The sequence below is a fragment of the Piliocolobus tephrosceles genome, chromosome 5, assembly GCF_002776525.5.
Source record: "Piliocolobus tephrosceles isolate RC106 chromosome 5, ASM277652v3, whole genome shotgun sequence".
NCBI classification, from domain to species: Eukaryota; Metazoa; Chordata; class Mammalia; order Primates; family Cercopithecidae; genus Piliocolobus; species Piliocolobus tephrosceles.
In genome coordinates, this window is record NC_045438.1 from 136,794,392 (window position 1) to 136,806,753 (window position 12,362).

The window sequence follows — 12,362 nt, forward strand, 5'->3', positions numbered from 1 at the left end:
AGAAAGAAAAGAAAGAAAGAAAGAAAGAAAAGAAAAGAAAAGAAAAGAAAAGAAAAGAAAAGAAAAGAAAAGAAAGAGAAAGCTTTGTGGTCAGGTGTGGTGGCTCACCCCTGTAATACCAGAACTTTGGGAGGCCGAGGCGGGTGGATCACTTGAGGATCTGGAGTTTAAGACCAGTCTGGTCAACATGGTGAACCCCGTCTCTACTAAAAATACAAAAAAGTAACCAGGTGTGGTGGCACGCATCTGCAGTCCCAGCTACTTGGGAGGCCGAGGCAGGAGAATTGCTTGAACCTGGGATGCAGAGGTTGCAGTGGGCTGAGATCATGCCACTGCATTCCAGGCTGGGCAACAGAGTGAGACTCTGTCTCAAAAAAAAAAAAAAAAAAAAAAGTAAAAGACTAGAAAGAAGAGAAAGCTTGCTTCAAGCTGCACTGATGAAGAGGCCAATGTCTCATGCACATTCTCCCATCTAAGTACTAACCAGACCTGACCCTGCTTAGCTTCTGAGATCAGAGGAGATGATGGGGCACCTTCAGGGTGGTATGGCCTTAGAGTCATGCGCATTCTGACCAAGTAACTGAACCAGCCAAAGGGGACAAAGCAGACCCCAGAGTAAGAATATTTATAACAATTCTCACAGCAGACACTGGCAGCATATTTACTTTTGCCAGGCCCATTCTTGATGCTTTACATCTGTGAACTCACTTAACCCTCACAATAGCTCTGTGAAGTAGACATCCCCATTTTACGGACAAGGAAACAGGGGCGCAGAAAATTTAAAACTTGCTCAGGGCCATGAAAGCTGGTGGTATTCCAGTCCCCAGTGATATACTCTTTCCAGGTCTTCCCCTGGCAGGTGGCCTCAAGGTTCCACTGGAGCAAGGACAGCAACTGGCTATAGGGAAGCTGGGAGCCGGCAGTGGGAGGGAACCAAAGCAGGCCCCTGCCCTTCACTCACCTGTCACGCCCACGGCGGACACCGGGCCCACGCGCTGTCCCTCATGGAGGCCGTACAGGTGCATCTTGTACTTGTGCCCAGGCTCCAGGCCCCCCACGGTGACCTCGCTCTCCTCGCCCCTGACACGCACCGCCTGGGGCCGCCCATCCCTGTCCTTGTACTGCACCGTGAAGGAGTCGAAGCGGCCCTGGGGGACGGTCCAGGAGAGGCTCAGCGAGTCAGGGGAGGATCCTGTCACTGTCAGCTCCCCCAGGAGCGGCTCCTCGGGGGGCTCTGGGGCCTCTGTGCCCAGTTCTGTGGGGCTGGGGGTCTCGTCCACATCCTCCTGAGGAGCTGAGAGAAGAGGCAGAGGCATGAAGGGCTGCTGGCTTTGCTGCTGCCCACAGAGGACAGCCATGGAAGCGCCCTTACGCTGTGGGCTCAGGGGCTCTGTAGCCTTTGTATTCGCCATTGGGTCACTCACAGATGGAAAGGGCTGAGACAGTCCTTGCCCCACCCTGCTCTAGTGGGTTCTGTGGGGGTGAGGGGGTCTCCCTTCGTGTCTGAGAAAGGAGCTGAGATGGGAAGAGAGGAAGCCGCTGAGGATTCTTCCAAACCACGTTCACCGACAGTGCTGACCTCAGACAGTGACGAGGGCAGTGAGGCCTCTTCCTACCTGCACCCTCCCCAGGGCACTGTGGCTGCCCCACCCCTCATATGAGGATCTGACCATGGAATGTGCTCCTGCTGTGGCCTCCCCAGGCAGCCCTGCGCCTCCCTCCCCTTTAACCTCAAGGAATGAATTGCTAAGGCAGGGCTCCAGGCATGAGTGGGAGAAAAATTCTGGGTGAGTGGGATCCAGGGAGGGCCGTGCCCCTCCCTGGCTGGCTCTGGAATCACAGCCCTGTGGGCACCTACCCGCCCCCTGCAGTTAGGTCTCTGCTGAGGCTCCATGGCGTGGGGAGACTGTGGCACAAGGGAAGCCAGCCCTTCTGTGCCCCGCTACATGGGGGACTACTTTGGGAGAGCAGATTGAGGAAAGAATTGGCAAGAATGACAACCCAGAGGAAGGGAGTGAGGTGGGGAGGAAAAAAGATTACTGGGAAGTGAGAGAGTCAGGGAGAAATTGCAGCTCTCTCTGAAAATGCTTTGCTGCTCCAAGCACTATTCTAAGTGTGTGAGGGTGGTTTGTTTTTGTTTTTGTTTTTTGAGATGAAGTCGCTCTGTTGCCCAGGCTGGAGTGCAGTGGTGCAATCTCGGCTCACTGCAAGCTCCGCCTCCCGGGTTCATGCCATTCTCCTGCCTCATCCTCCTGAGTAGCTGGGACTACAGGTGCCCGCCACCATGCTTGGCTAATTTTTTATATTTTTAGTGGAGACAGGGTTTCACCATGTTAGCCAGGATGGTCTCGATCTCCTGATCTTGTGATCCACCCGCCTCAGCCTCCCAAAGTACTGGGATTACAGGCATGAGCCACCGTGCCCCATGCCTAGCCTAAGTGTTATATGTATATTAACTCATGTCATTCCAACAGCTCTGTGCAGTAGTAACCATTACCCCCCCTGACAGTAAGGAAAGCTGAGGCACAGAGAGGTTAAGCAATTTGCACAAGGTCCTCCAGGAAGCAAGTTGCAAGGCTGGTAGTGAGACTCAGGCAGTTGGCTCTGGAGTCTTTGCTCCTAACCACTATCCACACTATCTCTCATCAAATAATTCACAGGCTAAGGGAATGGCACCAGGCAGGGAAAGACTGGGGACATGGAGGAACAGGCTGGGATGCTGGGCTGAATGCAATCCCTTTGCCCTGTTCCAAGCGGGTTGGGAGTCAAGGAGTCGGGAGCTGGAGTCCTCTTCATGCTGAGAAAGGCTAGAGAAATGTGGTGCTCTTGTCACTTGGATCTGCCACCTCTGAATACAGCAGAAATGGCAGGAGGGTGTGGGCAGCAGGTGACAGAAGCCCAGAAGTGACCATGGCCCAAACCAGACCATGAAGGAGCCCAGTAAAAACTGAGGGGTGAGAACACAGTGACCGAATGGTGAGGACTTCTGTGGGGAGGACAGCCCCAGGTGGAAGGATGAGTCCAGGTGCTTGGAATGGGGGAAAATAGGACCTGCCCTTGGAGATGAAGAAGTGAGGCTGAGAAGGAGATGAGGAGCTGGAGGCTGGATGACGGGGACCTGGCATGCAGAGGACAGGAGAGCAGTGGGGGAGGAAGTGGGTGGAGGTTTGGCAAAATGAGCTGAGAAGGCGAAGGTGGAGGGAGGCTGGAAGGAGCCCCAGCCAAGTCCTGCTCTCAGGATGGGGCTACCAGGGGAGGGAGGCCTGGCAGCCATGACTCACCAGTCTTGGCCACCACAGACTCGGGCCCCACACGCTGCCTGCCACGAAGCCCGTAGAGGTTCATCTTATACTTCCGGTCGGGATCCAGGCCGGGGACGGTAACCTCATTCTCATCCCCCGCAACAGGCACTGCCTGGGGCTGCCCCTGTGCATCCTTGTACTGGACCATGAACGAGTCGAAGGGGCCCTGGGCCACCGTCCATGAGAGGCGCAAAGAATCTGGGGTCACACCGGTCACTGTCAGTTCCCCCAGGAGGGGCTGCTCCAGGGACTCGGGGCGGGGGGGCTCCTCTTTCCTCTCTGGAGCTGTAAACAAGAAGATCCAGCCAGGTGCTGAACTGGCAGCCCGGGAGACTGGGGCTTGGGGTTTGGACGGGCTGTCGCACCTATGGGGCGTGGGGGGTCACTAGTCCATTAATTTGAGTGCTAAACTTCTGGGAAGCCTGACACAGCCAGGGTATGACACACCTTCTGGGCCTCGGGGAGCTGCTGCTTGAGATGGAAGGGGCCCAGCAGTGCGGGGGAGTCTGGCTGCCCCTCAGCCCAGGATTGGGGCCAGGAAGCTGGAGTCAGCTGTCTTCCTGGGGGATCCCAGCTGGTTTCGGGCTGAAGGCAAGTGTGCAGAGGGCTGAGAAGGGGTCACATGGGGGCTGAGGTGGCTGCTACTCACCAGTGGTGCCATCGGCCGTGAGGGGACCATACCGCTTCTTGTTCGCGATTCCAAACAGAGTGAATCTGTACTTGTGGTCAGGGTCCAGTGAGGAGACAACAAATGAACGCTCGGGCCCTTCCACAGGTACCACCTGGGGCCGTCCATCCCTGTCCCTGTACTGGACCATGAAGGTGTCGAACTGGCCCTCAGGGACAGTCCAGGAGAGGTGCAGTGAATCTGGGGTAGGGTCTGTCACCCACAGGTTTCCCAGACGGGGTGGAGTCCCTGGACTCTGAGGCACTAGGAAGAGCGGGTAGAGAGAAGGGAGGGACTTAGGTCCAAGGAGAACGAGGAAGCCAAATCCCACATGGGAATGCTGTGTGAGGCTGTGCAGGTTGTTCACTGTACAAAAGTGCATTTGCTGAGGGAGTACAAAGGGACTGAAATCCAGCCAGCACTCTGCTTGCCAAGCTGTGTGCCCTGGTGAGGAGTGGTGTCCACTTAAAGGAATGGGTGCCTTCTTCCAAACGGCATGGAAGCACTGCGTGGACTAGTGTGGCTCTGCCTCCAACCACAAACTGGAGCGGCAGGGAGCTTCAGAAAGAGGGGAGCCCAGCCAGGCCCTTTCACATCTCCATAGCCAGGGAAATCTTCCCAGTACAACCTCCACCGCTTCCAAGCCTAACTACTAGCTGGCTTCTTCTCCGAGACAGGAGAGCACAATCCTTGAAGTGTTTTAATGTGGGACAGCCTCCCTCAGCTATGCTGCAGGCCTCTCCTCCTCCTTCGGAACTTTGACCCACGGATGGACTCCCTCACCTGCAGCACTGACCCTCCACTCCCCAGCAGCTGTGCCATCAGCATTTCAACAAGCTACTGTCACACCCCTCCCCACCCCCATTCTGTGTGCATCTCTCTCCGTCTCCATCTTCCCTCTTTGTTCTCATTCCCAGCCCAGATTCCAGAAAGTGATATCTACACTGATTGTAGCCACGTCCTCACCTCCACCACCCTCACGATCCAGCTTCACCCCTCCACCAGGCAGTAGCTCTCATGGAGGCCAGTGGTGGCCTTGCCATTGCTAAATCCTGTGGACACTCCGTAGCCCTTGATTCACTGTTCTGGAATCTGACAAGTCCAACCACGCCCTCCTTCCTGGAGTCCAGGACAGCACCCTCCCTGGTTCCGCGCCTCTCTGCAAGTCACTCCTCAAGCTACCCTGTGGGCCCTTCTTCCTCTGCCTCCGCTGTGAGTGTAGGCGGCCCCCGGGGTTCCAGTGGCCCTGTTTCTCCCCCAACCCCACACTGCTACTCTGGCGCCTCAGTTCTCCTGACCTATAAAGTAGGTATGCCTCCCAGGTGTACTTTATGGAGTGTGATGATCCACTTTGAACATCTTGATCACAACTGACTCTCAATAAATGCACAAAAGGTGTTTATGTAAGTGTCCCTTAGATGTTGATCTAAGTTTATCTAAGGCATTATTGCCCACCTCTGCTGCTCCCTGCCTCAGGGAATGGGACTGTCTCACCCAGAACCCTGGGGGCTGCCTGGTATACCTTGCTTTCTGCCTCCCACATCCAGCCCCACTGCCACCATCCCAACTGACCCATCATCTTTTTTTTTGTTGTTGTTGTTGAGACAGGGTGTTGCTCTGTGCAGAGTGTGGATAGCACCCAGGCTAGAGTACAGTAGCACAATCATGGCTCACTGCAGCCTCGGTCTCCTGGGCTCAAGCGATCCTCCCACCTCAGTCTCTCAAGCATCTGGGACTACAGGCACGCACCACCACACCTGGCTAATATCTTTTGTTGTAGTAGAGATAGGGGGTCTCACTATGTTGCCAGGTTGGTCTCAAACTCCTAGCCTCAAGCGATCCTCCTGCCTTGGCCTCCCAGGGTGCTGGGATCATAGGCAGGATCAACCCTGCCAGCCCTTACCAGCTCTTAACTCACTTCTCCAGCTAGTCTCAGCAGCCACCGTGTTATTTGCAAGATAAATATCTAGTCACGCCACTCTCCCACTTTACCCTCAGAGGCCCTCTAGGGGCCTTCAAATGAGGCCCAAGCCCCTCAGTACAGCACAGGAAGCCCTGAGACCAGGCCCTTTGGCACCCCCACATGCCCTGTTCTCCAGCCGGAGGAAACTGTGACAGTGATTCTCTTATTGGCCATGCTCTCCCCACCTCGATCATCGTGACTCCCTCAGGCTGCACTGAGCTTCTCAAACTCTGTGCCTGCCCCACCACTACTTTCCCTTCAGGATTCAGCTCATGCACCACTGCCTCCAGGAAGCCTTCCTGGAGCTCCCTCCCAAAGCAGGTTCCCAAAGCACTGAGAAAACCTCCTTCAGGGCAGTACAGAGGGCAGGGTGTTGCTGCTGTCACTCACAGATCTTGGCTTCAGTCACCAGGGGACCATGCCTCTTCTTGCCAACGAACCCATACAGGACAAATTTGTACTTGCGGCCAGGATCCAGGGAGGTGATGACGGCTGAGCGCTGGGGCCCCTCCACGGGCACCACCTGGGGCTGCCCGTCCCTGTCTTTGTACTGGATCACGAAGGAGTCAAACTCGCCCTCGGGGACTGTCCAGCGCAAGAGCAAGGAGTCGGAGGTCCTGTCTGTCACCGTCAGCTCACCCAGGCGTGGTGGGCCTGAGGACTTCCCAGGCTTCTCCTCATCCTTGTCTGGAGTTTGGGAGGCAAAAGCAAAGCATAGTGGACTCAACTGTTCTCTTTTCTATGTCTTCTTCCCTCTCCCCTGCCCACCTCACTCCATCCTTGATAGCTCCCTCCCTGGAAGACCCTATCTCCCCACCCCTCAGTGACCAGCTCTCCCGGAAGAGAGGCATTTCCCTCTCAATCTCTGCTCCTTCCCTGTGACAGTTTATCCATTCCTCACAGGGTCTTGGTCCCTCAGCACCCCAGGATCTTTGGGGGGTTTCAGGTCCCCCCTGGGTTCTGTATGAGAGTTCCAAGCCTTCCCACTGCAGCTTCAGAGCAGTCTGAAGGCTCCTCTGCCCACCTGAGCTGCTTTCTCTCTTACCGCCCTCTCTGAGCTTGCCCTGGAGCTAGGGGATGAGTCAGCCACCCTGGTCCCACAGAGAGGAACAAAGAGGGGGTGTGAAAGCCAGGTACTCCAGGACCTGTCTTTCGCTGGTCCTGCAAACCTCATCCATGTCTGAAGTCCTGATGGCTGTGGAGCCCCCTGCCCCAAGGAGCCTTCACCCCCAGCAGAAACTGGCTGATGGGACCACAGACTGCTGTCCACTCAAACCAGGCTCTCAGGGATGAGGTGTTGGGAGCTAAGAGTCAGTGTCCAGAGGCCTTATCATGCCCACCCTGAAAGATCTACAGGGCAGGGAAGGTCAGAGGAGCAACCGAAGAGTAGGGGCAGGGGAAAGGGCAAGGAAAGCTGCAGGTGGAGGGCCAGGGACCTTCGGCCTCTCTCCTGGAATCTCTGTCCCACTCTTGGCCGTTTTACCTCTGCCTCTTCCCCCTCTCCCCACCTATCCTCATCATTGTTCTGAGATCCGCCTCGATCCATCTTCCTGCTGAACCTGCAATTCCTTTTCTCTCCTTTTCTCCTCTATCTAGCCCCAAACACCAGCCCTGCCTTTCACTGGCCCCTCAATATCCACCCTACCTCTGAAGTCCCAACAGCCCCAGTTCCTCCCCCAATCTCAGGATATTGATCTGAGCAGAGTCAAATATGTACCCATAATGCCTTGGTAGATGACGGGGTCAGAGGGCTTGCCCCCAGGAGGGACTCCACGAAGTGACAGCTCGTACGGGGCTCCAGGAGGGGGTGGAGGCACCAGAGCCTGGCGGACGTCCCCTGGCAGCACTTCCTCATGTGCCCCCGGCCCCTCGGGCACCCGCAGGCGCAGTTGGAAGTGGGCAAAGGTGTCGGGCTGGGCGGTCCAGACCACACGGAGGCGCCCTGTCTCATCTCTGCCCAGGACCCTCAACTCTCCCAGCTCCTGGGGGCGCTGCTGCAGGAGAGGAGCCTGGGCCCCTTGGGTCGTCGAGGGGCCTGAGGGAGGAGGCTCATCGGTAGTCCCCAAGAGGCCCGAGGGTGAGGACCCTGGGAAGGGGCAGGGTGAGAAAAAGAGGAGAGTCCAGTATGAGAATGAGAAAGGAATCCCCAGTCCCCAGGTTCTGCCCTCCAGCCTTTAAGAGCCTTGGGGCCCTACCCTCTTCTACTTCTGGTTCCATCACCTGGGCCACTCCCTCCTCCCAAAGGTCAGCCAGTCCTCCAAACACCCCCATCTACCACATTCCTGAGCAGATGGGCCTGCACTTCAGGCAGGTGATAAATAAAATAAAGCCTGCTATCCCTCACCCCACAAGGCTTCCATGACCTCCAGCCCCTGGAGACTTCCATGTCCCTCCCCACATACTCCCCCCGCCCCGGGTGGTGGTCAGGTGGCTTCCATTAGTGCTGCAGTGAGAAGCCTGGAAGAAAGACAGTGGTGTTAGAGAGGGAGGATGCAAGAGGAGAGTGGGCAGTGGGAAGAGAAAGAGGGCGTGGGGGTGGACATCCAGGTCAGGTGGCATCTGGGCCCTATGGGGGAAGAAGAGGTCCACCACCCGCCCCACAGCAGCCACAGGGTGCCCTTTCCCCAAGCCCAGACATCGTTCCTGTGGGAGAGATCAGCATAAAGTGAGCCAGAGGGTCTGAAAAGCCAGATCAAAAAGCAGTGGTTTCACCTCCCCGACATACAGTTGCTGCCTGATGGCACCCAGGCCACCCCCACGCAGTTCTGATGTTTCCCTTCAAGGTCAAGGCCCAGTTGTGGAAAACAGTAACCACTGACCACAGTCTTGAGCCACTCTCACCACAGTGAGTCAGAACGGGAATCACTGTTTTCAATTCCCAGCCCACTCAAACTGCTCCAGTGAATTTTTGCAGGCGCCCCAACCACATCCCCCTCTATTGCCTAAAATAGCAATTCTGGAAGTGTCCCGGGAACCCCAAAGAAGGGGCTGCCTTGACCTTAGGCATCCACAGGATGGATGCCAGGACCCTGGGGGTGGGGACGTCTTCTAGGGACACTGGACTCGAGCTTTGTCCTGGGGCCCCCGGAGCCTCGGCCAGGTAGGGCCTGAAGGTAGAAGGGTGCCAGTGGCAGCAGGAGGAACTCATGAATGCAGGCTCCAACGGCAGGTGAGGCTGGACAAGGCATGGGTGTCCCGTGGCCCCAGCCCACGCTACCTGTGGTGGTGATGAAGGCGTAGGACTTGGAGGTCTGCCCCGCCCGCACCCCGTGGACCTCCACGTGGTAGGTGGTGCCGGGCCTGAGGTCGGGCAGGCTGACGGTGCGCGTGGTGCCCGGCACGGTCAGCTCACCGCCGGGGCCCTCTGCAGGCGGTTGAGGCCGCCAGCGCAGCACCACGCGCTCGAACTGGCCGCGGAGCCCGTCGAGAGACACGAGAAGCGCGCCATCGGCGGAACTGCCCAGCACCTCTGGCTTGGGGTGGCGGGGCGCAGCCACCCGGTCGACGCCTTCAGGCGAGAGGCCGTAGATTCCCTGGTTGGAGTCCCGTTTCCTGGTGCCGGGGTCAGGGCTGGCGGTGGGGCGGGGGTGGCGGGTCAGGGGTGCGGGGGAGCCGGCTGGGGCGGCGGCCAACAGACGCCGCTGCAAGTATTCATGGATGTGGCGCGCCACCGACGTGTAAGTCTGGTTGGCCCGCAGTGGGTAGCCGTGAACCCGCAGGTGGCGCTCCAGGTCCTGCACCGTGCCGCGGAAACGGCTCAGCTCGGCCGTCAGGTTGCCCCAAGGCCGCCGTGGGGGCTGGGACAGGCTTGACCTGGGCGGGAACTCCTCCTCCCCTTCCTCTGTGGGCCTCGAGGGCCGAGGGGGCCGTGGGGGCCGCGGGGCTGGGGCTGGCCGGGGCTGGGGCTTGGGGGGCGGGGCTGGGGGGCGCACCTCCGGGTAACTGTAGTGGCCTGGTGCTGCCAGGGGCGAAAAAGGGGAGGAGAACAGGTCAGTGGCAGCTCCCTCCGGCACTCCTCCCCGGCAGCCCCTCCCTCGATCCCTCCCACCAGAGCCAGAAGCCGCTTCCCTGTGCCCCAGCCCCACCTGGAAAGAGAACGGAGGGAAATCGGTCAGTGTCCCGGAGCCCCCCCATTCCCCTCCAAGCCCACCACTGTTGGTGCCCTAGAAAGAAGAGAGAAGCCCGTGGGTGGGGCCCTGTAGCTGAAGGAGAGAAAGGGGAGTCCGGGAGGAGAACGTGAGCTACAGCGAGGTGGGTGTCCCCCTGTCACAGGAAAAGAAAAATATCCAGGTATCTGTTAAGAAACCTCGAGGTTTAGTGGAAAATCACTGCTGTGAGACCCACCTCCCAGCAATTCCAATCCTAAAGTCAACAGGACTGATGATCTCTAATCTGCCTAATTCCAGTCCCACAAGATCTATCAGCAAAAGGCCTGTCCCTGTAACTAAATTTAAATAAGAACCTCCCTTAACTGACTGGATCCGGCAGCATCTCCATTTCTCTCCCTGGGGCGGTTCCTTTCATAGGCTAACCTGCAACCTTCTTACAGGACTCCAGGCATCTGAGGGCTCTGTCTCCCCAGTGGCCTCAGGACAGAGCAAGGCCCCCAGCAGGTGCCTCGAGACTGCCACACACCTAACAGATGCATTCAGAGGAGCCTGTGAGCCCTGAGCCTGGGCTCCTGAGGAGGAGGATCCAAGGCTGGGAAACCAGGGCCCTTCCCCAACCTCTGGCCAGCCATACCTGTGTTGGCCCTGATGGAAGCTGGGTAGCTGACTGCCCGGCCCCGCTCCGCTGTGACAGTCACCACATATTCCACGCCTGGCATCAGGTCAGTCAGCAGCGTCCCATCTGCTTCAGGGGGCACTTCCAGCCGCACCCTCTGGTTGCCGGCACTGACGTAGGACACCACAAATCGGTCTACCTCGGCCTGGGGACGCAGCCAGCCAAGCTCCAGTGTTGTCGGCGTCACAGCCACCACTCGGAGGTCCTGGGGCCCATCGATCACTAGCCAGGTGAAAGAGAAGGAGGGCTCAGGCGGGTGTCTGGTTCTTCAGTCATCATCTTTCCTTCCAAGAGCCTAGCCCCCATCCAGTCCCTTCCCTCTGCCCTCCCGGGGGGCAGATTCCGTCTCCAGTCAAGATCTCCACTCCAGACACCCCTCCCCACAGCCCCAGTGCTCACTGGTGGTGATGGTCTTGGAGGCAGGAGGGCCCCAGCTGGTCCCTCGAAGGGCTCGGACAGTGACCTGGTACTCCTGTCCAGGGGCCAGTCCTCTCTGGTCATAGGCTGAGGCAGAGCTTGGAACCCGTGCTGTGAATGGGGGGCTCGCCCCCTCTGTCTGTGAGAGACAGCACCAGGTGGCTCAGGGGCTGGCACTCTGGCCTCTGCTGCTCAATCCCCCTTATCTCTTCTTTCTCCAATTCTCAGTGTCAACATGGGACTATGTGGAACTTGACCCTGTACAAGCTGGGGAGCAAACATGCTGAGTGCGCTAACTCCTTGTGAGCCACTGTTCTAGGTGATGTACATACATGAACTCACTTAATTCTCACGACAACCCTACAAAAACAGGTCCTATTAACCCATTTTACAGATAAGGAAACTGAGACACAGAAGGACAAGTATCTTGCCAAGGTCACCAACACCAAGAAAACGGCAAGGATTTAGGCCCTGGCAGTGTGATCCCAGAGACCCCTCTCATGGGCACCCCCTGCTTATCTGCCAGAGTCCCCTCTCATGGGCACCGTGTGTTCATCTGCCAGAATTCCACCCAACATGCACCAGGACTCTCCCTCTGGCTTTGCCCTGGCAACTCTGACTACCTGGGCATGAGGAGGCTTCTCCTAAGCTCGGTCCTGTCAGAACAAATGAAGTCAATCAAGGATGCCCCTTCAAGCTGCACTTTCTCCTTAAGGGGGCTGCCTCACCCTCTGAACCTGCCGGCAGACGCCTGCTCATTGCTGTGTAATAGGAGTGGGACTCGCATCACCACCTTTCCCTTGAGGGACTTTTCTTGTCTCTTCACCCGGGTTGTAGGCTCCTCAAAACAATACCCACCTGCTCAAAGTTCTACAAATATGTTTCCTGATGGTAGTTTTTGTACCTGGCATCATGCTGGGCATTGGAGACACAAAAATAAAATATATGGTCCCTGTCCTCAGGTAGCTCAGACTCTAGTAGCTAAACGTATGGCCACATCTTGACTATATGAGATACTAAAACAATCTCTATGCTTAGGAAATGCTTGTGAGAAGACAACACTCCTACAAGGGTACATTTAAGGAATTATGATTATGTGTGGTGGCCCCAAAGGAAATCTACTGGACCCTGCTCCAGGCAGGGTCTCCTGGAGTGCCCACCACTGGGGAAACTGGAGGAATTGCACATCTGTGAGCATTCTAACAGCCCCACATTTCGCCGTGCTGTC

At 57.2% G+C, this 12,362-nt stretch overlaps 1 protein-coding gene across 1 annotated transcript in view; it reads right to left on the minus strand.

Moving 5' to 3' along the window:
- TNXB (tenascin XB) overlaps nt 1–12,362 on the minus strand; it is a 45,841-nt gene that overhangs the window by 26,388 nt on the left and 7,091 nt on the right. The window contains exons 4-10 of the mRNA XM_026448127.1: nt 11,117–11,273; nt 10,676–10,939; nt 7,650–8,018; nt 6,323–6,619; nt 3,952–4,233; nt 3,282–3,587; nt 962–1,294 (exon numbers count right to left, since the gene is read on the minus strand). Of these exons, the coding sequence (XP_026303912.1) occupies nt 962–1,294; nt 3,282–3,587; nt 3,952–4,233; nt 6,323–6,619; nt 7,650–8,018; nt 10,676–10,939; nt 11,117–11,273 (2,008 nt within the window). The remainder of the gene's footprint in view (nt 1–961; nt 1,295–3,281; nt 3,588–3,951; nt 4,234–6,322; nt 6,620–7,649; nt 8,019–10,675; nt 10,940–11,116; nt 11,274–12,362) is intronic.